The sequence below is a fragment of the Littorina saxatilis genome, linkage group LG8 (genome assembly GCF_037325665.1).
Source record: "Littorina saxatilis isolate snail1 linkage group LG8, US_GU_Lsax_2.0, whole genome shotgun sequence".
NCBI lineage: Eukaryota > Metazoa > Mollusca > Gastropoda > Littorinimorpha > Littorinidae > Littorina > Littorina saxatilis.
In genome coordinates, this window is record NC_090252.1 from 45887460 (window position 1) to 45911862 (window position 24403).

Consider the following 24403-nt stretch of genomic DNA (forward strand, 5'->3'; position numbering starts at 1 on the left):
ATGGCGGGCACAGGCACGTGGGTTGGCTTTAGCCTGAACTTCCTGCGAGATCTCGCGAGATTTGTACGGAAACTTTGTTCGTGAGAGCTGACGGAAATACACGAGTGATCGCGGACGCTTTGGGGCGTTTTGCCCAAAAGCAGTACGGACGTTTTCGGGCGTTGTGCCAAGTAAAGGGTTAAAGCCTGTCATTAATTGGGCGAAGGTGACTTAACGAAGCTTGCTGCAAGAAGCTTAAGCACTACATGTTTGGTAAAAAGAGTTTGCAAAGTCGACTTCGGGTTCAGTTATTGACAAGACTCTTCTAGGTGTCTGAATACCCCCATGTGCACACATGCGCACGATAAAGAACCCAAGTTAACAGCGAAAGTCTCGAGGCTTGGAAAGATGAATACACGTATGCAGGAAAAAGGACCAAAAAAAGGGTAGCGCTGTTCTGAGAGAAAGCAACCCGAATTTCCATGAGGGTAACCTCACAGGACTATATACAGGGCCTAGCATTGTAAGCCGTTCAGCGTACTTTACGCCGAAATAACATCTCCAGTACGCGGAACTCGATTTGGTGTACGCCGAAATGCAAAAACCTGTTATTCCCAAACGGTAAACCCAAACAGTCCCAGCTTTCGTTTTGTGTGCCGTTCGGTTCAATTCTCAATCGGTTTGACAGTTTGCTTGAGCACGCACTTCCTCTGGCATCGTGCGAGCATGCTTTGTGCCGGTGTTTTGTGGCTCTAGACTTGAAATAATGTCTCGAAGCGACATTGTTGAATGTGGTCAGCCATTCAGTGACAAAGAATCCAGGTATTCCTGGAAGTGGGAATGGCACTTTTACAAATAACACAAGATTGTCAGTTTTCTTGTTTTCTGTCTGTGTTTTGCTTGTTGGTGAAGGCATAATTTAGTTGCTCAATCTTCTTGGGGGAGGGTCATTTTAGGTTAAAAATCTCCAAAAAATCTTCAAATAGCCCCCCCGAACCCCCACCAGGGGACCCCACTGGGGGCCTCCTGCGCCACCCAGACCCCCGCCTTTGTAAGCTGAACTCACTTTTCCCAATGCAAGGCCCTGTATATAAAATCTCATTCTTATCCTTATCCTTATCCTTGCCTGCAGAAGGACAAGGACCACATCCGTCGCCCAATGAACGCCTTCATGATCTTCAGCAAGCGACACCGCGCCATGGTCCACCAGCGGCACCCCAACCAGGACAACCGTACCGTCAGCAAGATCCTCGGCGAATGGTGGTACGCGCTCGAGCCCAAGCAGAAACAGCTCTACTATGATCTGGCTTCCAAGGTAACTGTCGTTTCTTTGTTAATATGCAAAGCGCAGAGTATAAACGTTTTGTGGTTAGTATAGTAAATCCAAAAACAAAGAGACTGCCAACGTTCCAAAATTCCGAATAAAAAAAAACAAGAAAACGTTTAACACTTTCGCGACGGGAGGTGACTATATTAGTAATAGCGCTGCAACGCCCACGGACGGGAAGTGACTATTTTAGTATTAGACATACAAGGTACACGACTCGTGATTGCTTCCCGGTTTTTGAAGCTTGCAGTAAATTGAGTTGTTTCCCTTGACACACTTGGTGTGCCCTTAAGCCATATGTAAAATTAGCCTGGTTTGTGCGGTTTTTTCGAGAAAAAAAATGAATCGAAGGCGAGCCTTGTCACGGGAGGAGATTCTCCGGATGTTGGATCTTGAGGACGCTGTAGATCATGATTCCGACGTGTTGTTTTCGCCTCAAGAAAGCGATAATAGCAGTGATATTGAGGAAGAAACAGTCCTGTTGTAGCTGCTAGTATGAGTCGGCAAACTACACGTGTTAGGGTGGTACTGCATGAATCTTTGAATGTGTAGTTGCAAGGGGGGCGTGGCAGCACTGATAACAATGGATGGCTGGAGCCTAATCCTTTTGGAAATGTTCATAGGTGTACAGTTGGGACTTTGTTGTGAAAATGTGACTTATATTCAATATGGATTACCTAGACATCATTTGGTGAGTGTCACAGTTTTGTTTCATTTGAGTCAGGATGCTGTGAGTGAATGCGTGATTTGCTTGTTTTTGACTCACATGCGAAGCAAAAGTGAGTCTATGTACTCACCCGAGTCGTCCGTCCGTCCGTCCGTCCGGCCGGCCGGCCGTCCGGAAAACTTTAACGTTGGATATTTCTTGGATACTATTCAGTCTATCAGTACCAAATTTGGCAAGATGGTGTATGATGACAAGGCCCCAAAAAACATACATAGCATCTTGACCTTGCTTCAAGGTCAAGGTCGCAGGGGCCATAAATGTTGTCTAAAAACCAGCTATTTTTCACATTTTCCCCATTTTCTCTGAAGTTTTTGAGATTGAATACCTCACCTATATATGATATATAGGGCAAAGTAAGCCCCATCTTTTGATACCAGTTTGGTTTACCTTGCTTCAAGGTCAAGGTCACAGGAGCTCTTCAAAGTTGGATTGTATACATATTTTGAAGTGACCTTGACCCTGAACTATGGAAGATAACTGTTTCAAACTTAAACATTATGTGGGGCACATGTTATGCTTTCATCATGAGACACATTTGGTCACATATGATCAAGGTCAAGGTCACTTTGACCCTTATGAAATGTGACCAAAATAAGGTAGTGAACCACTAAAAGTGACCATATCTCATGGTAGAAAGGGCCAATAAGCACCATTGTACTTCCTATGTCTTGAATTAACAGCTTTGTGTTGCATGACCTTGGATGACCTTGACCTTGGGTAGGAAAAATGTTTAAAGCAGTTCTTAGTGTATGATGTCATTGCTAGGTTTAGTTATTTGAGGTCAAGCATGTGAGTCGTATGGGCTTTGCCCTTCTTGTTTCTTTGTACTGTCTCCTTATTTCTGTGTAGAATTTTAACAATATTTCAGCTAATTCATAGGTTTTACACCTTGTTTGGTTATAAAATTATTTATAATACTTTCTGTTAAAAAATAACTTTTAAAAAAGCAGTGGAAAAGAAAACACACACAAAAAAACGTTAAAAAACACAAATTATCCCCCTTTCACCCCCCTTTCACCCCCCCTTTCACCCCCCCCTTTGCTAAAACAAATCGCGTGACAAACTTATAAATAGCACGACTGAACTGGGCATCCATTTTTTAATTAGTACACAAAATTTGGTGGTGATTGGACTTAATTCAAGCTTGCTAGACAGATTTCTTTACAGTTACTGTTTTTTGGGAAGTTTCTTGGTGGCAAGCTTGGGCAGGCAGGACGTTAACGCCGTGGCAATGCTAGTCACGATAGTGTTAAACGTTCCAACAACCTACCTTTCTTGTGTTTTTACATTTAGTCAAGTTTTAACTAAATGTTTTAACATAGAGGGGGGAATCGAGACGAGGGTCGTGGTGTATGTGTGTGTCTGTCTGTCTGTCTGTCTGTCTGTGTGTGTGTGTAGAGCGATTCAGACTAAACTACTGGGCCGATCTTTAAGAAATTTGACATGAGAGTTCCTGGGTATGATATCCCCGGACGTTTTTTTCATTTTTTCGATAAATACCTTTGATGACGTCATATCCGGCTTTTTGTAAAAGTTGAGGTGGCACTGTCACACCCTCATTTTTCCATTAAATTGATTGAAATTTTGGCAAAGCAATCTTCGACAAAGGCCGGGGTTTGGTATTGCATTTCAGCTTGGTGGCTTAAAAACTAATGAGTGAGTCTGGTCATTAAAAATCGGAAACTTTTAATTAAAATTAATTTTTTTATTAAACGATCCAAAAACAATTTCATCTTATTCTTCGTCATTTTCTGATTCCAAAAACATATACATATGTTATATTTGGATTAAAAACAAGCTCTGAAAATTAAAAATATAAAAATTATGATCAAAATTTCCGAAATCGTTTTAAAAACTATTTCATCTTATTCCTTGTCGGTTCCTGATTCCAAAAACATATAGATATGATATGTTTGGATTAAAACCACGCTCAGAAAGTTAAAACGAAGAGAGGTACAGTAAAGCGTGCTATGAAGCACAGCGCAATCGCTACCGCGCCAAACAGGCTCGTCACTTTCACTGCCTTTTGCACTAGCGGCGGACTACGTTCAGTTTCATTCTGTGAGTTCCACAGCTTGACTAAATGTAGTAATTTCGCCTTAAGCGACTTGTTTTATTTCTTTGTGGTTAGTGCTATATGGATTGTCATTATTATTATTTTCCCAGCGATCTTTTTTACTTTAACACTGAGTTTTTCTTAAAAGATTTTGCATGTTGTTTCCTTACCTTATCCATCATATTCTTTTCTTTTAAAAAATAAAGAACTTGACTGGTGACTTGTGCATGTTACCTGGTCAAGAAGGTCATCACCATTGTGTTCACCTGTTGGTGTGTGTGTCGTTCAGGTGAAGGAGGCTCATTTCAAGGCCCATCCAGACTGGAAGTGGTGCTCCAAGGACCGCAAGCGCTCGTCCACCATCGCTACCACCTTGAAACAGCAGCGCGACAGTCAGCTGGGGTCCACTGACAACATTCTCGATCCTGATACACCTGGTGCGGGAGTGTTTGTGTGTGTGCTTGTGTGTGTGTATGTGTGTGTAGGGGGTATGTCTGTGTGTGTGTGTGAGTTTTGGGGGTATGTCTGTGTGTGTGTTTATTGGGGTATGTGTGTGCATTTGTGTGTGTGTTGGGGGTATGTCTGTGTGTGTGTTTATTGGGGTATGTGTGCTTGTTGGTGTGTGTGTGTGCATTTGTGTGTGTGTATGTGTGTATGTGTGTGAGTGTTGGGGTTTGTGTGTGTGTTTATTGGGGTGTGTGTTTGTTGGTGTTTGTGTGAGTGTGAGTGTTGGGGTTTGTGTGTGTGTTTATTGGGGTATGTGTGTTTGTTGGTATTTGTGTGTGTGTGCATGCATGCATTTGTGCGTATGTGTGCGTGAGAGAGAAAGAGAGTTTCTCTCTCCTTACCCCCTCATCTTCACACCTTGCCTATCTCCATTCCTTTCCCTTTTTACCAATGTAATGATACAGTGGAACCTCACCCCCCATCCCCCTCCCCCCTCCCTCTTTTTTTTTTTAAAGACCTCCAAAGATCAGGTCTTAAAACAGAGTGTCAATTTACTGAGGTTACGACGGGCGCTGTGGCGGGGTGGTAAGACGTCTGCCTCTTAATCGGAAGCGCTTTGAACTTAAGATAAGGCGCTATATAAATAAAGAGAATTAAAAAAAAAAAGGTCGAGGGTTCGAATCCCGGCCGCGGCCGCCTGGCAGGTTAAGTGTGGAGATTTTTTCGATCTCCCAGGTCAACTTATGTGCAGACCTGCTAGTGGCTTATCCCCCTTCGTGTGTACACGCAAGCACAAGACCAAGTGCGCATGGAAAAGATCCTGTAATCCATGTCAGAGTTCGGTGGGTTATAGAAACACGAAAATACCCAGCATGCTTCCTCCGAAAGCGGCGTATGGCTGCCTTAATGTTGGGGTAAAAACGGTCATACACGTAAAATTCCACTCGTGCAAAAACACGAGTGTACGTGGGAGTCTAAGTCCATGACCGAAGATGAAGAAGAACTGAGGTTACGAGCAGGAAATCGGACGAGTACAGATCTGTCTTAAAAGGGGGGGGGGGGGGGGGGGGGGGGGGTGTCTAAAAATGGAAGTTCTACTGTATGTGGCAAGTACTTGGAAACCCCCCGCGGGTTAGGGGGAAGAATTTACCCGATGCTCCCCAGCATGTCGTAAGAGGCGACTAACGAATTCTGTTTCTCTTTTTACCCTTGTTAAGTGTTTCTTGTATAGAATATAGTCCATTTTTGAGTCACTTGAGAAAAAGTGACTCTATGTAATCGGTCAGTGTTAGTCTGTCCGGCCGGCCGGCCCGGCCGTCCGTAGACACCACCTTAACGTTGGACTTTTCTCGGAAACTATCAAAGCGATCGGGCTCATATTTTGTTTAGTCGTGACCTCCAATGACCTCTACACTTTAACGATGGTTTCGTTGACCTTTGACCTTTTTCAAGGTCACAGGTCAGCGTCAAAGGAAAAATTAGACATTTTATATCTTTGACAAAGTTCATCGGATGTGATTGAAACTTTGTAGGATTATTCTTTACATCAAAGTATTTACATCTGTAGCCTTTTACGAACGTTATCAGAAAAACAAGGGAGATAACTAGCCTTTTCTGTTCGGCAACACACAACTTAACGTTGGGCTTTTCTCGGAAACTATAAAAGTGACCGGGCTCAAATTTTATGTGAACGTGACTCATTGTGTTGTGAATAGCAATTTCTTCCTGTCCATCTGATGCCTCATATAATATTCAGAACTGCGAAAGTGACTCGATCGAGCGTTTGCTCTTCTTGTTGTAAAGATTTTAGTCAAGCAGTATGTAAGAAATGTTAAGTCCTTTGTACTGGAAACTTGCATTCTCCCAGTAAGGTAATACATTGTACTACGTTGCAAGCCCCTGGAGCAAAGTTTTGATTAGTGCTTTTGTGAACAAGAAACAATTGACAAGTGGCTCTATCCCATCTCCCCCCTTCCCCCGTCGCGATATAACCTTCGTGGTTGAAAATGACGTTAAACACCAAAGAAAGAAAGAAAGTATGTGGCAAGTACTTGGAAGTTTCGACTAGTTATGTTTTCTCCAAACATGCGACATGTGACCTCAAGGTTGAGTGTATAAGCTTCCCTGCTAATAATAATAATAATAATAACTGGACATTTTTAAGTGCCTAACCTATGTCTCCAGGCCCTTTACAGAAGAACATACATGTATACAGAATAGAACAATTAAATGTACAACCTACATAAAACAATTAACCATACGGACAAAAATCACCACATGTACTGTTCACACAATGTTCATATATGCTATTCACACTATATATTCACACATACCCAGCGAACACTTTCAAAAATCATGCCAACTCTAACTTTCTACAAATCTATCTTTTTCAGAAAAACTGGACAGTCCTCGTCTGGTGAAGCAGCACAGCATCGACGATCCGCTCTTTGACGATCCACTGCCGCTATCAGGGATGCGCTCCCACAGCCTCTCGGCTTTTCCCCGCGAGGATGAGGGCAGCGCGTTTGTTCCCACTAAAGCCTTCATCAAACGCGACCCCTCCAGTCTGTCTCAGGTTGGTGTGCGATAAATTCATTTAATTTCATCTCAATAACTTTACTTTACTTTATAATCCTTTGGAAATTCGGGTCGCTTCCTCCCAGAGAAAAGCTAACAACTTTGGTGTTTGCAGCGGGCGGGGATGTAGCTCAGTCGGTAGCGCGCTGGATTTGTATCCAGTTGGCCGCTGTCAGCGTGAGTTCGTCCCCACGTTCGGCGAGAGATTTATTTCTCAGAGTCAACTTTGTGTGCAGACTCTCCTCGGTGTCCGAACACCCCCGTGTGTACACGCAAGCACAAGACCAAGTGCGCACGAAAAAGATCCTGTAATCCATGTCAGAGTTCGGTGGGTTATAGAAACACGAAAATACCCAGCATGCTTCCTCCGAAAACGGCGTATGGCTGCCTAAATGGCGGGGTAAAAAACGGTCATACACGTAAAATTCCACTCGTGCAAAAAAACACGAGTGTACGTGGGAGTTTCAGTCCACGAACGCAGAAGAAGAGGAAGAAGAAGGTGTTTGCAGCTAGCATGACTGGGGTCTTTTACGTGCCATATGAGGTGTTACGGGTTGGGACATGGACACTGTCTCTGAGTCGGAACATAAAGTTGACCCGTTTCTGTCCCGGCCTGGATTCGAACCTTTGGATAACAAGTCCAGTGCTCTACCACCTGTGCCACGCGACCCCCTTTCAAAAGATGATGTCTTGTATGGGTCTTTTAGGAGGAGAATGTATTTTTTTCATTTACATTGCTGTAGTCGCTCAGAACTTTGATTTTTTGTAGAGGGTACTTTTACTGTGAGTACTTGAGGGGGGGGTGGGGAATATTTCAGAGCTAAGATTTGTGTCTATGGCTATGATTCATGTAGTTACATAACAGAATGTTTCTTTGGACCGAAATGAAGACAGTGTCAGGTTTTGAATAGAACTATTCGCAGTTTCAGGAGAACAGACTGGGAACGAGAGACGTGATGAACGTTCAACTTCATTTCCTGAGTGATAAGGATTTGAAAATGTTTTCATCCCGAAGCTGATGTTCTTTCAGTTATATGTGCAGTTATCTATGCAGTTACACAGTTTGTGCTTGGGCTTGAATGTTGCCGAGCGTTTCCTAAAGTGCCATTCACATGGCAGACTTTCAACCAACTTTTCCCCAATTTTTGCGGACTAAAATCACTTGAAAGTTAGGGGAAAGTTGGTAGAAAATCTGCCATGTGAACAGCACTTAAAGGTACTTTAGTTGTACTTAAACAGTATACCTGTAGGCTTGCACTAACCTTTACACAAAATTGTTATTCTTTCAGCCACTCACAAGGGAAAGATTGGCCTCGGACAGCTGTCTTCCCCCTCCCCACTCCTCCCTCCCTCCGGCCACACAGAGTTTGCCCCCCTCCTCAGCTCCCCCTCGCGACCTCCCGGGGTCAAGCGGCATAATTAAGCCCCAGCCCTTGCCGCACCAAGCGTATCGAACGTCACGCTCCAAAGGAGACGAAGACGACAGCGACGATGAGAAGATGGTCATCTGTGAGGATGATGGTGAGTAGAGGAATGTTACGTGGATTGTAAATGGGTGAGAAAGAAGATGGAAGATGCGGAACAAAGTTCAGGGGTGGATGTTGCAGTGAGTGCTGGGATGGGGCGGCGTGAGAGCATACTGGAAGAAGGAACAAGCGTCGGGACCAGCAAGAAAAGATAGGATGAAAACAATAATTACCTCCGGGACAACCCGTGTCTGGCCTGTCTGAAAACACCTCCGCATGAGGGTTTTGCTGCCAGCGCGGTGAAGATAAAGAGGAAACATTTTCTCTGCCCGCGCGGCAGCAAACAGGATGTCTCTGAACTGTAATGGGGTTGTCGTTTGCAGACAACAACAGCGACACGGGGGGGATAGATTTGAACTGCAAGGAGCACGTGTCGGACAGCGCGACGGACAGCGAGACAGAGGACAGCGTGCTGATTGAGAACAAGGCCTTCCCCCAGCAACGATTCTCCCCTGTCATGAAGATGGTGAGTGCATATAATGGAATCACATTGTAGAGAGCTGCCAACCCTCCCGGATTTTCCGGGAATCTCCCGAATTTTACAACTTCTCCCTGCTCATATTCAAGACTAAACGGACCCCCTGGCTCCTGGATTTTGACTTCAGAAGGTTGGCAGCTATGGATGGAGAGAGCGTAGAGAAGACATAGAAAAGCTTTTCAAAACTGAGAAAATCTGAGAAAACCTGGTCTTTAGTTGATGGTAAATTTACAGACGTTATGAACCAAAAAGCTGAAAAATCTAGTTCTTGAAAGGGGGACGGCTTAAATCTTAAAAGAGGGGTCCCACTCTTGTTATCTGTCTATGACAGGCACGTCTTGTTCATTTAGAGCGCTTACATCCCTTTGTTTCTCGGATCTTAAAGGGGTGCTGTGCTTCATTTGATTCAGATTCTCTCATTTTTGTCCGCAGTTTCGTTTATTTTTCCCTTCCTGATTGCATCATTATTGTCTTCATCATCATCACCATTGTCGTCTTCCCTTCAAGGTGTCAGCAGCAGACATCGCCTATCGCCCCCAGCCCATCAAGCGACTGCCACACTCCCACGCCAACCACCACATGATCACCAGCGAGAGCGAGGCGCACAGAAATTCCACACTGGCCGCAGCGGTCAGACAGGCCGTAGTGGACCCCTCGGAAGTTCCCCGACCGTCCAGCACAGGGTCCAGCTTTCAGCCCAAGGGCGCTGTGTTCCGCGCCAAGCTCAAAGACCAGCCTATGGGCGGGTCGGAGGAGAACATCCACGTTTCATTGGAAGAGAAGGTGAGGGCGTAAGAATAGTCTTCCTATTGAGGCAGTCTTTTATTGAATCCGAAGTTGACTTTGCGAAGTTTTTTTACTGAAAACTCAGGGCTAAAGCTTCCTGACGCCAGCTTCCTGAAGTATTATTGGCATAGTGGACTTTGCCCAGTTAAGGAGAGGCTTTAGACTAGCCTTAGTACCGTGGAACCTCCCTTATGAAGACGGGGCGGGGATATAGCTCAGTTGGTAGCGCGCTGGATTTGTATTCAGTTGGCCGCTGTCAGCGCGAGTTCGATCCCAGGTTCGGCGGAAATTTATTTCACAGAGTCAACTTTGTGTGCAGACTCTCTTCGGTGTCCGAACCACCCCCCGTGTATACTACATTGGGTGTGCACGTTAAAGATCCCACGATTGACAAAAGGGTCTTTCCTGGCAAAATTGCTTAGGCACAGTTAATAATTGTCTACCATATCCGTGTGACTTGGAATAAGGCCGTGAAAGGTAAATATGCGCCGACATGGCTGCAATCTACTGGCCGTATAAAATTTCATCTCACACGGCATCACTGCAGAGCGCCTAGAACTGTACCCACGGAATATGCGCAATATAAGCCTCATTGATTGATTGATTGATTGATTGAAGACCTCGGGGGTAGACAAAAACAGGAGAAAATCAAGTCTTAGTGAAAAAGGAGGGAGTCTTAAAATGGGGGTAAAATGACAGAGGTTGTGAACAAGAAGTCGAGAAAACAGGGTCTTAAAAAGGAGGGAGTCTTAAAATGGGGGTAAAATGACAGAGGTTGTGAACAAGAAGTCTGAGAAAACAGGGTCTTAAAAAGGAGGGAGTCTTAAAATGGGGGTAAAATGACAGAGGTTGTGAACAAGAAGTCTGAGAAAACAGGGTCTTAAAAAGGAGGGAGTCTTAAAATGGGGGTAAAATGACAGAGGTTGTGAACAAGAAGTCGAGAAAACAGGGTCTTATAAAGGAGTGAGTCTTAAAATGGGGGTAAAATGACAGAGGTTGTGAACAAGAAGTCGAGAAAACAGGGTCTTGAAATGGAGAGAGTCTGGAATGAGGGCTTCTGGGGTGATAACGCGAGACAACTCCTGTGATCTTGCCGCGAGGTGGCGCCAGTTACCAGCCGAAAGAAAGAAGGGGCATAACCTCACCAGAACCGTCCATTGGGGATCTTGAAAGTGGCAGTGTTGTTGCCAGCCTAAGAAGACAATAGGTCATTTGGACATCCCTAAAAAAACAACAATAGGTCCAAATGTCCTGGCTTTAAAAAAAAAAAACAGGTCCAAATTGTACCGCCATACTTTGTTGCAATTTTAGCAACTTTTTTTTGGGCAACATTTTCAGGCTATTTGCGTTTTTCCCTATCCTTCTTATTCTGAACCTGTTTCAAGTCCTTTGGCATTGCTTTGATGTCGCTTCCTAGTTTTAATTGTTCATAAACTTTGCGAGGAGAAAGAGCCTGACATTCCTGGCCTACCCTTTCCAATATAGTCACCGGTGTGCGAATGTAGGGATCCTGCCTGATCTTCGCATTACCATGCCGTAGTATTATATTGATGAACTTTCCGCTGTTTGCGCCGTTTTCGGTAAATAGGTACACCAGCTGGATCGGGTATTTCCGTAAACGCAGCCTCGAGTGTCAATGACGACAAACACGAACTCGGCACCGAATGCATTTTCACTCGTAGCGAACATGAGCATTTCGATCGGGGTTTGTTTTTCGACTTTGCAACTCCCATTCCATTCATTGCAGACCTTGTCCGCCTTGTACGAATATGTATCGGTCAGTTGACCTCCAAAACGTAAAAACTATTGGTCCATCGACCGGACAAGGCTGGGTCCGATGCGTCAGATCAGAAAGGAATGCGTCAAAGACCGAGGCCTGGCAACAACACTGAAGTGGGGTTCCACTTTATTCAAGTTTAATATTGAAAAAAAAAAATGAAAAAAAAAAAAAAGTTTAATATTGAAACAAGTCGCGTAAGGCGAAAATACAACATTTAGTCAAGCTCAGTCAAACTCACAGAATGAAACTGAACGCATTGCATTTTTTCTGCAAGACCGTACCTTCGTAGCATCGTCTGTCCACCGCTCGTGGCAAAGGCAGTGAAATTAACAATCCAGAAAAACGCGGTAGCGGTTGCGCTGAGGAGGATAGCACGCTTTTCTATATCTCTATTCTTTTTAACTCTCTGAACGTGTTTTTAATCCAAACATATCATATCTATATGTTTTCAGAATCAGGAACGGACAAGGAATAAGATGAAATTGTTTTTAAATCGATTTTGGAAATTTAATTTTGATCATAATTTTTATATTTTTAATTTTCAGAGCTGGTTTTTAATCCGAATGTAACATATTTATATGTTTTTGGAATCAGAAAATGCTGAAGAATACGATAAACGTAATTTTGGATTGTTTTATAAAAAAATCATTTTAATTACAATTTTCAGATTTTTAATGACCAAAGTCATTAATTAAATTTTAAGCCTCCAAGCTAAAATGCAATACCAAAGTCCGGCCTTCGTCGAACATTGCTTTGCCAAAATGTCAATCAATTTGATTGAAAAATGAGGGTGTGACAGTGCCGCCTCAACTTTTACAAAATGCCGGATATGACGTCATCAAAGACATTTATCGAAAAAATGAAAAAAACCGTCTGGGGATATCATACCCAGGAACTCTCATGAAAAATTTCATAAAGATCGGTCCAGTAGTTTACTCTGAATCGCTCTACACACACAGACACACAGACACACACACACACACACACACAGACACACACACAGACACACACACAGACACACACACACAGACATACACACACACACACACACACACCACGACCCTCGTCTCGATTCCCCCCTCTATGTTAAAACATTTAGTCAAAACTTGACTAAATGTAAAAAGGACGTGGTTGTAGTTGAATTAAGTGCAGTAACTGAAGAAGAAACATTTCTCGCATGTGAATCCTTGCCTTTTCTTCTTTTAATTCAAGGCTGAGAAAAACAAGACAACTCTCATCCTTGCCTTGTTTTGGATTTGCAAAGTCTTCTTTCATCCTTTTTGACTAGTACTGAATGACCCTCTTGGTTTCAAAGTACAAATAAAGAGAACCTGGAATCAACCAATCAGTCAATAAAAATGTTTACGTTTGACACTCTCCTCCCTCATTTTTATTCAGATGGAATTCTGCCTCATTTATCATTCTGCCAAATTTAGCATTTTGACTAATTTAGCATCCTGTCTAAGTTATCATTCTGCCTAATTTATCATTCAGATGGAATTCCGGCCCATGTCCTTCTCCACTTCCTCCGTGCCTGGAGCCCTCGCCACGGCTGCCGGAGGCGTCCCGGTTTCCATTGCAACATCCATCAATAGCGGGCGAGTGTGTGTCCAGCAGCCGGGCATGAAGATGGGTCAGATGACCATCCACAACATCAGCATCACCCAGGACCGCCACCAGCAGATCGTGGCCTCCGACACGCAGACCCAGCTCGGCCAGGGCAACAAGAACGGTCCCATCTTCGGCAAGATCTCTAAAGGACGTAGCAGCAGCAACTTTCAGAAACAGCAGCAGCAGCAACAGATTCAGCACCAGCAGCAGCAAGTGACTGTGCAGCAGGGACACATTCTGGGGAAGGCGGTATCGTCAGCGATGGTTCAAATCGTGGCGACGGCGCCACAGCTGGTTTCGTGCGCCGGACAGGTCTCGGGGACTCCGCTGACCCCGACGTTCGCCACCACCACCAAACCCATCTCCACCCCCATCCCCATCGCCTCCAAGCCAATCAACTCCGCCATCCAATCCATGATTCCCAACGCAGCGTCAAAAGCTGGCCGGGCGGCTTCCATGAGTAGCATCAGCATGCAGCCTGCCATCCTTCCCAACCCACAGGCGCCCAACGTGGGAACGATCGTCTTGCAGCCGGGGAGCCAGTACGGTGGCATGACAGTTCTCAACGCCTCAGGGTTGTCGGTCGCAACTGCGGCGGGTCAGGGGTCGAAGATGCATCCTGGGAATGCAAGCGTTCACACGACGATGAACTCGCAAGGGTTTATGACGACCTTGAGGAACATCGCTCCACCTCAGAACGCTAACCAGGCTCAGAAGGTATGAAATCGTATCTGTGTGGATTGTTCATGCTAGAGAGCCCTCTCATTGCTGAAAATGTGCTTAATAGTTTTCTTTCGGGAACCCTACACAGAAAGACTGATTCAGCATCTGTTTTCTCCAGAAACACGAACTAAGTGTTCACCCAGAAATGGCGTTAACCGAACATTTTCAGTATTTTATCGATTATAATCTGACAGTTATTTCCTGAATTCGTATATTACCTGTACTTGCAATGTTTCAGTTTAGGTGCGTGAGTACTTTCTGTTTATTTCATTTGCACTTACGGTTTAGGTTCCCATGTACTTGTAATGCAGGGGTGGGATTTCTTCCGTCCCTGATAGATTTCCGTCCCAGGAAGAATTTTTTTAAAAATTTTTTTTTATTATACTTTTTTTGTTAATCCCTGGCAGCTGTTGTTTACACTCCGTTCTGTGAACAGAAGGTCAACTACCTTTCACCAAAACCAAATTGAGTGACATGTAGGGAGCAGCTATGTCATGTCATCCTGGCGAATGTGGCATCTTAGTTGCTATCTATTTGAAAACCCTGCTCACCCACAACTTTATATACCCCACTTGCAGGAATTCAGAGACCTTCAGTGATGTGGCAGAAAAACATTTGCCCCCCTAGACCCCCCAGCAAGGGCGCTGCCCCTGCACCCCGCCGGAGCCTTAACGGCCCCTGGACCCCGGCCTTCCAAAATGTTCAGTCCTGGCAACATTTTGGGCTCCCCACCCATGGTAATGTTTCAGGTGCAGGTGGTGTGTTACCTAACTTTTTAGGTTCACATGTCCTTGTAATGTTTTAGGTGCAGACAGTGTCCCAGGTTCACATGTACTTGTAATGTCTCAGGTGCAGGCAACGAGTTGCACTTACAGTTTAGGTACAGGTGGTGCTGTGCACTTTACAGTTTAGGTTCACACGTCCTTGTAATGTTTCAGGTGCAGGCGGTGCCAGCAGCGGTGTCAGCACAACCAGCACAACTGGTGACCAACCTGGTGCTGAAGACCAACCCCGCTGTACAGCAGCAACACCAGCAGCCGCATAACGCCCCCACGCAGACACTGAGCATCGCCCCGTCCCAGCAACCCACCCACGTCAGATACATCCTGCCCTCAGTACAGGTAATAATGATAATAATAGTGCCCATCCTGATCTCAGGTCAAAATGAGTTCGGCTCATTCTCTCCCTGACAGGATGCCTTGAGTTTCCTAGTCTGGCAAGGAAACCGATTTTTTTTTACATATTTAGAGCTTTTTGTAATGTATTATTGATATAAGCAGATTCGCGATCGTCGATAATGATTTTTCATGGTGTTTTGTAATTTTTAAATTACAAAGGAATTGATATGTAAGACAGTTTCAAGCGAGCTATTTTTCGCGGCTGTATATACTGTGCAAACAACTCTAAATATGGCAAAAGTGTCACGTGATAATCAACCGTTTGGTTTCGGCGCTCACTGGAGCAGACGATTTTTTCTGTAACCAGTTGACAGTGATGAAACCATATATTACGGTATCCTTCCGGCAGCAGTCCCAAAATTTCGACTTGTTTTGACCTTAGAACGATGTCTTTATCATAACTGTGAGGAACAGAACGGAGATCACTGTTGAAGTCGGCCAATCTGCAATCATTTTCGTCTCGCGAACACTGATCTCAAATTTAGATCAGTGCTCGCGAAAAACATATGGGAGATAACTCTGTATTTTTGTTTTGATAGATTCGCGTAGGACTGTAGCGTCCGGTCAGAGAGATAACTGGCGATAGCCGTTGAGCGATGACTGATCAGATTGAATAGTGCCCAGCAACCCACCCACGTCAGATACATCCTGCCCTCAGTACGGGTAATTATGATAATAATAGTGCCCAGCAACCCACCCACGTCAGATACATCCTGCCCTCAGTACAGGTAATGATGATAATAATAGTGCCCAGCAACCCACCCACGTCGGATACATCCTGCCCTCAGTACAGGTAATGATGATAATAATGGTGCCCAGCAACCCACCCACGTCAGATCTCAGTACAGGTAATAATGATAATAATAGTGCCCAGCAACCCACCCACGTCGGATACATCCTGCCCTCAGTACGGGTAATGATGATAATTATAGTGCCCAGCAACCCACCCACGTCAGATACATACTGCCCTCAGTACGGGTAATGATGATAATAATAGTGCCCAGCAACCCACCCACGTCAGATACATCCTGCCCTCAGTACGGGTAATGATGATAATAATAGTGCCCAGCAACCCACCCACGTCGGATACATCCTGCCCTCAGTACGGGTAATGATGATAATAATAGTGCCCAGCAACCCACCCACGTCAGATACATCCTGCCCTCAGTACGGGTAATGATGATAATAATAGTGCCCAGCAACCCACCCACGTCGGATACATCCTGCCCTCAGTATGGGTAATGATGATAATAATAGTGCCCAGCAACCCACCCACGTCGGATACATCCTGCCCTCAGTACGGGTAATGATGATAATTATAGTGCCCAGCAACCCACCCACGTCAGATACATCCTGCCCTCAGTACGGGTAATGATGATAATAATAGTGCCCAGCAACCCACCCACGTCAAATACATTCTGCCCTCAGTACAGGTAATGATGATACAGCAGACTTCCACTAACTCGCGGTCTTTGGGGTCCAAAGATTTTTGATCGCGATATATCCGATTCGCTATGCAGTTTGGGGTCCAATTAAAGGGAAGAAACCGCGTTCTCTTCTGAGTCAGAGAAAAACGCGGTTATTTTGTAAGGTTGGTCCTGTTTTTTTCGGGGTCCAAGAGGTCTCCGCGATATAGCCGAATTCGCGATTTAGTGGACCGCGAGTTAGTGGAAGTCTGCTGTAATAATAGTGCCCAGCAACTCACCCTGGTCAAATACATCCTGCCCTCAGTACAGGTAATGATGATAATAGTTATAAAACGGTGGAAGCCCCCTTACAAGACGTTCAAATATCTGAGAAAATCAAGTCTTGCAAAGGAGGGAGTCTTAAATTGGATGTAAATTTACAGAGGTCATGAACAGAAAATCTGGAGAAAAAAACCAAGGTGTTAAGGAGGAGGAAATCTTAAATCAGGGTCTTAAAAAGGTCTTAAAATAAAAATGCACCTTTGAGACTTAGAAGGCTGCTGGGTGAAAAGCTGAAAGACAGAATTTCTTGTGTGCAAAAGCTTTCTTGCTGAATTTTGTTGTCGTTGTTATTGACTGTGTGCTTGTTTTTATCGCTATTATGAGTTAGTTTGCTTGTATTTTCTAATGTCATGATTTGTATATCGTGTGTGTGTGTGTGTGTGTGTGTGTGAGTGTGTGTGTGTGTGTGTGTGTGTGAGGTGTTTATTGGTATTGTAAAACGCTTGGCGCTGTGAATCTGGACTTGCGCTACATAAAATTGTGTGCGCATGTGTATGTGTGTGTGTGTGTAAAAGAGAGAGAGAGAGAGTGAGGATTTGTCTTTTGCGGGCAGTATTCAGCACCAAGGCATTGCACTTCTCCTTAATTTTGATTATTATTATTATTATTATGTGCAGGTACAGGCCAGTCCCCAGGGCGACAAGATGCACAACGTGCTACAGATGGCGCTGCCTGGCGGGGGGGTTGTGGCGCCCCAGGGACTGCCTGTTTCCGGCAAGATCCAGATCTCCCCCGCCGGCAATATTCGCAAGGTCAGCGACCTTTGCTCTTGTTTTAGGCAAGCAATCCAAATCTCCGTGATTTTGCAGATTTCTGCGAAATGTGACATTTTGACTAAATATCAGTCTGATCTAGGAAGTTTACCAGCAACCCCACCCGATACCTTCACCCACAAACTTTGTTTCTTACCAAAAATTATACATGTAATCTCATTCCGTACTTTCTTCATACCATCCTGAAGAAGGCAGTTTATCGCTGCCAAAATATTGATGAAGAACATACCAAATCTGGTTTTCTGTTCTGTCCTCTTTTTGATTAAATGTGATGGGCGTAGTGGTAAGACATCGGCCTCTTAATCGGAAGGTCGTGTGTTCGAATCCCTGCCGCGGCCGCCTGGTGGGTTAAGGTTGGAGATTTTTTGGATCTCCCAGGTCAACTTATGTGCAGACCTGCTAGTGCCTTATCCCCCTTTGTGTGAACACGCAAGTACAAGACTGAGTGCGCACAGAAAAACCGGTCATACACGTAAAAACCTACTCATGCTAAAACATGAGTGAACGTGGGAGTTTCAGCCCATGGACGAAGAAGAAGAAGATTAAATGTAATCTCACTGGATTTCCTTTGCCCCTGTGACTTTCACAGAGCCGTGCAGCGTATAAGGTGTGTGTGTGTTTCAGGTGCTGACCACACAGCAGGGGGGCCCTGGTCAGACCGTCCTCAACACCGCCAGCAAACCGCAGCAACTACAACCACAGCAACAACAGGCCGTCGCCATGGTCACGCAGTTTGTTGCCATGCAGCAGTCCCCCGCTGTCGTTGCTATGGCTCAACCCCAGCAGGTTAGTACATGTTCGGCATTGGGGATTGTAGTTGGAAAATTGCGTCCTCAACAGAAGGGGCTTTTTGATGCCGAGTGATCCCTTGAAAGCGGCGTATGGCTGCCTGAAAGGGGGGGTAAAATCGGTCATACGCGTAAAAACCCACTCGTGCAAAAAACATGAGTGAACGTGGGAGTTTCAGCCCATGAACGAAGAAGAAGATGCCAAGTGAAAATTTAATTAATAAGAAATTTGTTGTTGTTGTGTTCTGTTCATTAATTTAGTCAAAAGTATCTATTTGAAAGGTCAAATCGGGCGGGGATGTAGCTCAGTCGGTAGCGCGCTGGATTTGTATCCAGTTGGCCGCTGTCAGCGTGAGTTCGTCCCTACGTTCGGCGAGAGATTTATTTCTCAGAGTCAACTTTGTGTGCAGACTCTCCTCGGTGTCCGAACACCCCCGTGTGTACACGCAAGCACAAGACCAAGTGCGCACGAAAAAGATCCTGTAATCCATGTCAGAGTTCGGTGGGTTATAGAAACACGAAAATACCCAGCATGCTTCCTCCGAAAACGGCGTATGGCTGCCTAAATGGCGGGGTAAAAAACGGTCATACAAGGAAAATTCCACTTGTGCAAATAACACACACGAGTGTACGTGGGAGTTTCAGCCCACGAACGCAGAAGAAGAAGAAGAAAGGTCAAATATGAGTAGAGGAGGAAAGTTGACTGAGAAGTGGGAATGGAGATGAGTTAGTTTAAATGGCTGCAAAGAGAGTTTGTCACCTACAAGGCTGCATATGAACAACAGAAATATGGACTTGCACTTGCAGTGGAAAAAAGTTCTTGCAGGTGTAACTTTTGGTTGCAATAACGAAAGCCTGGTGCTGTAAACGTGAGACATTGCCTGACGGGTTGTGGTACTGCTTTGTACCAAGCTGCAATTCTTAAATTTGGCGTCTTGAAAGGGAGGTTCCATTGTTCTGACCACTCTCTTCCTTTTCAGCTGCAGATATCGGGGTCGATGGCTCAGCCGGTGGTGTCGCTGGCGATGGGTCAACCACAAGCCCTCCCCCTCCAGTCTCCCGCAGTGCTGCAGTCGCAGCAGTCCATCACAGCGCAGCTGCAGCAGCAGTCCAGCGGAGCCATCACGGCGCAAATACAGCAGCAGCCACAGCGAGTCATCTTGCCCACTACCCAGATGCAGAGGTAGCAACTTTTATATAACACACACACACACACACACACACACACACACACACAAAATACAACAATAACAGAAATGTTAGAGTAACCAAGGAATAATGTCTGGTACTGTTGGGAGTCAACTCTGCAAACTTAAAGTCTTCGAAAGTCTAACTTTTAAGAATGCGATAAGAATTTGGTCGTATTCATGAGTTCAAAACCAAGTAAAAAGGAAGTGCCAATATCTGACATTTGTTATAACGTTTCTCATGACAGGTTCAGTTTCATGCCTCAAGTGAGTGGTGCCACCGTCTCAATAGCAACGAGCCCGTCACCTAGCAACAAGATGGAAACCATGCAGGGAGTGGTGTCCCACTATGTCCCCATCATGCAAGGTAAGATTCGACTGCGTTTTAATTCATTACAATTATTTTATCTCTTCTTCTTGATTAAAGAGAGGAAAATGAAAATGGGTGTGTTGTAGATTTGTTTCAGATGTAAAACATACTTATACTTTCAGTCAGGTTGTGAACATTTTGTTAACTTTTTCACTGTGGCTATGCTTACTCACTCTATTACTCATGTCGTATGCATTAAGAGCGCTACCGGCACGGTTGGCCTAGTGGTAAGGCGTCCGCCCCGTGATCGGGAGGTCGTGGGTTCGAACCCCGGCCGGGTCATACCTAAGACTTTAAAATTGGCAATCTAGTGGCTGCTCCGCCTGGCGTCTGGCATTATGGGGTTAGTGCTAGCAAACAAACAAACAAAAATTAAGAGCGCTTACTTCCTTCCTTTTGTTTCTCAGATCCTGATGTTGATCTCATAAAATGCAATTTTTTGGATACCGCTTAAATATTGACTTTTTGTATTGCTCAGGACAACAAGTGCTGATTCAACCACAACAAGTTCATACAATACATTGTTTTGAATACCGCTCTGTGTGTGGTTGCCTAAATGGCGGGGTAAAAACAATCATACATATAAAAACGCACTTGTGCAAAAACAACGAGTGTACATAGGAGTTTCAGCCAATCAACGCAGAAGTAGAAAAAGAAAAACACCGCTTTAATATTGACTTTTGTTTCGCTCAGGCCAAGTGCTGATTCAACCACAGCAAGTTCATGCAATACATTGTTTTGAATACCCCTTTAATATTGACTTTTGTCTCGCTCAGGCCAACAAGTGCTGATTCAACCACAGCAAGTTCGCTCCCCTGCCTGCATCAGCCCGGCCCTCACAATCACCTCGCAGGGCCAACAACAGCAACAACAACACCAACACCACCTACAGCACCAGCAACAGCCCAGCCTGGCACCCAAGCTGACCGCCGCCATGCAGAAAGGGCACAGCCCTCAGCCACACCAGCAGCACGCCCTGCGAGCCAGTCCCAAGACCTATCAAGGTGAGGGGGGTGGGGGGGGATGGGGGGGGGGGATTTGTGGAGGGGGATTTGTGGAGGGGGGGGGGGGGTGTTGACATTGGGTAGGAGGATGCTCACAATATTCATTTGGACCATTGCGGTAGCACGGAATTTTTTGTCCGAAAACGTGTTTTGGGTTCTTAGCATTTGTAGGTACTTAGAACACCATTGAATCATTATGCGATGTCATTTTGTCATTGTCAACCTTTTTCTTGCAATAAAGTGATTATTTTCAAAGTATAATTCATTCAAATATCATTTTTAAGGACAAAAAAAGTTGTTCTGACGATTTTTATGAAGAACCTTCAGACAAAGCTTGAAAAGCTTGCCAAAGTAACAAAGCCTAATTTCCGTGCCATCTCTGCCCTTAAAGGTGGTCGTCTTCATTTTTGCTTTTTTTCAATAATCTTATGGTTAGATTTCGCTAAAAAGTTATGTCAGATGATGAATGAACCATGGGGAAAAAAGTAATAGAAAAAAAAATATATGTAAAAAAAGATTTTATTTTTGGGTAGCGTGACTCACGCTTCCAATATTTTGTTTTCTGTTTGCTGAGAACATGTGCTTTGCCTAAAAATACGGACCAATCAAATTCATGTCACTATGCTTATAGCCACGCCCAAACAAGTGCAGCAACAGTTTGACACTGGAGCGCTGTCCACGCTTTTTTTTAAACGCACGAAATCCACGGGATTTGAGAGGAGTTTTGCGCTTGGCATTTTCCAAATAAGGATATCCTACTATGAGTACTACGCTGGAATACTACAATGAATTTTCAAACGGCTACACTGGCTTCGTCTTTCCTGATCGAAAGGGGGTGTATTGTTGATATTTGTAGATAATAGTCTCTGCATTCTAATGGTCAAATGGCGATTTCGGTATAAAAATGTAGACAAGGACCTTTAAAGACAGAAGCAGCTACTTTAGCTTTTTGATGATTTGATATTTAAAATATTTAGAATTTTTTCGCTTTTTCAAACTTCTATTTGAGGAACTGGGTTTGATTTCACATTTTCCCCATTTTCTCTGAAGTGTTTGAGATTGAATACCTCACCTATATATGATATATAGGGCAAAGTAAGCACCATCTTTTGATACCAGTTTGGTTTACCTTGCTTCAAGGTCAAGGTCACAGGAGCTCTTCAAAGTTGGATTATATACATATTTTGAAGTGACCTTGACCCTGAACTATGGAAGATAACTGTTTCAAACTTAAAAATTATGTGGGGCACATGTTATGCTTTCATCATGAGACACATTTGGTCACATATGATCAAGGTCAAGGTCACTTTGACCCTTATGAAATGTGACCAAAATAAGGTAGTGAACCACTAAAAGTGACCATATCTCATGGTAGAAAGAGCCAATAAGCACCATTGTACTTCCTATGTCTTGAATTAACAGCTTTGTGTTGCATGACCTTGGATGACCTTGAGCTTGGGTCAAGGTCACATGTATTTTGGTAGGAAAAATGTGTAAAGCAGTTCTTAGTGGATGATGTCATTGCTAGGTTTAGTTATTTGACCCTGAAGGTCAAGGTCAGGTCATGTAAAGGTCAAGGTCAAGCATGTGAGTCGTATGGGCTTTGCCCTTCTTGTTACAGAACGTTTAAAGAAGTATTAGGAGTTTATTGTTATTGTTTAGTAGCCACAAGAAGTGATTAGCATAGACTCAATCCTGTTGTTTGTGTGTCTCTGTGTGAGTGTATGGGGGAGGGGGTGGTGTGGTCACCCCTCCCGTGACCGGACACCTGCAATGTACGGACAGTTTTGCTATGGCCCAAGGGTGTCCGTTCACGAGAGGGACTGCTGTACCACCTAAACACGCACACACCCGTTTATCTTATCTTCTTCTTCAGCGTTCCAGAATGTTCTGGTTACGTGTGAGCTTGTTTGCCCATTTGGGTTTCCCAAACTATACTCTGAGAGCATAGTCAGCTTGACTCCGCTTTCGTTGAGTAGGCATGCTGGATATTTTCGTGTTTCCATAACCCACCGAACTCCGACATGGATTACAGGATCTTTTCCGTGTGCACTTGGTCTTGTGCTTGCGTGTACACTTGAAGGGGGTTAAGTCACTAGATAAGTTGACCTGGGAGATCGGAAAAATCTCCACTCTTAACCCACCAGGCGGCAGCGACCGGGATTCGAACTCACGACCTCCCGATTAGGAGGCCGACGTCTTACCACCACGCCACTGCGCCCGTCGTATCTTATCTAAAGTCCGGTTAACACCCGGGAACATGCCCCTAATGGCTTTGCCGTAAGGTTGTAAAACTTGAATTTCTCTCAATTGGGGGGTCCAAAAAAAGGGGGTTCCGCTGTATTGGTTGCACCTTGTAGTGGTGAAAACGAAACGAGCTGACCATGTTCTCTATCGCTGCACCAGGTATAATCAACCTGAAGCCGCCCAGCAACAACCTGTTCATGCAGACCGGGGGCGAGAGCAAAGGGGAGATCGGATACGTCAGCAGCCCCAACTTCCAGACCAAGCCTACCAAAGTGAAGGCCACCATCGCACATGTCCCCGTGGCAACCGAAAGTCTTCAGCGACCGCCTCAGAGTCCTGGTAATGATGAACCCTTTTATAAAAAAAAATCGTTAAACTCTTTTTCCTTTTTTTTTTTATTTGTTTATTTGTTCGTTCATGGGCTGAAACTCCCACGGCTTTTACGTGTATGACCGTTTTTACCCCCGCCATTTAGGCAGCCATACGCCGCTTTCGGAGGAAGCATGCTGGGTATTTTCGTGTTTCTATAACCCACCGAACTCTGACATGGATTACAGGATCTTTTTCATGCGCACTTGGTCTTGTGCTTGCGTGTACACACGGGGGGTGTTCGGACACCGAGGAGAGTCTGCACACAAAGTTGACTCTGAGAAATAAATCTCTCGCCGAACGTGGGGACGAACTCACGCTGACAGCGGCCAACTGGATACAAATCCAGCACGCTACCGACTGAGCTACATCCCCGCCCTTTTTTTTTCATTGAATTCTTTGTCTGGAAACAGAGTTTATTGCTATTTTAGTTATGATTTGTTTTTTTTAATGTGGTAGTGTTTTTTCTAGCATCTGTATTATCTAGTCAAGATTTAAAGACGAAGGTGCCGTTTCTAAGTGCTGTTCAAATACAAATACAAATGACCAACAAACAAACAAAGTGTATTCATGTTTACTGGCACAAGGGTCTTGAGTCTGTGTCTACTCTAGACAGAATGTTTGCGTGCACCTTATTTGGTATAATTCGAGTTCTTTCACAACAGGCAAGCATAAGGTGTTCCATGCTTGTAAAATGTTTAAATGAAAAATAAAATATACAT

General features: G+C 44.5%; 1 protein-coding gene across 1 annotated transcript; it reads left to right on the forward strand.

The window, feature by feature from the left end:
- On the forward strand, window positions 1-24276 carry LOC138974683 (protein capicua homolog). Its single transcript, XM_070347403.1, has 16 exons — window positions 1-21; window positions 1112-1294; window positions 4379-4526; window positions 6930-7111; window positions 8403-8634; window positions 8963-9105; window positions 9625-9900; window positions 13178-14011; window positions 14956-15138; window positions 17561-17695; window positions 18341-18502; window positions 19485-19687; window positions 19940-20058; window positions 20838-21065; window positions 23472-23651; window positions 24269-24276. Exons 1-16 carry the CDS (start codon window positions 1-3, stop codon window positions 24274-24276), a joined length of 3237 nt encoding a protein of 1078 aa, XP_070203504.1.
- The last annotated feature ends 127 nt before the right edge of the window (window positions 24277-24403 follow it).

What these genes read in the sequence shown, in the direction of transcription:
- LOC138974683 (XM_070347403.1), top strand. Translation starts at nt 1, where the DNA reads ATGGCGGGCACAGGCACGTGG. An exon ending in GGTCATCTGTGAGGATGATG is followed by an intron (nt 8,635 to 8,962) that starts GTGAGTAGAGGA and finishes TGTCGTTTGCAG; the next exon opens with ACAACAACAGCGACACGGGG. An exon ending in CCCACTACCCAGATGCAGAG is followed by an intron (nt 19,688 to 19,939) that starts GTAGCAACTTTT and finishes TTCTCATGACAG; the next exon opens with GTTCAGTTTCATGCCTCAAG.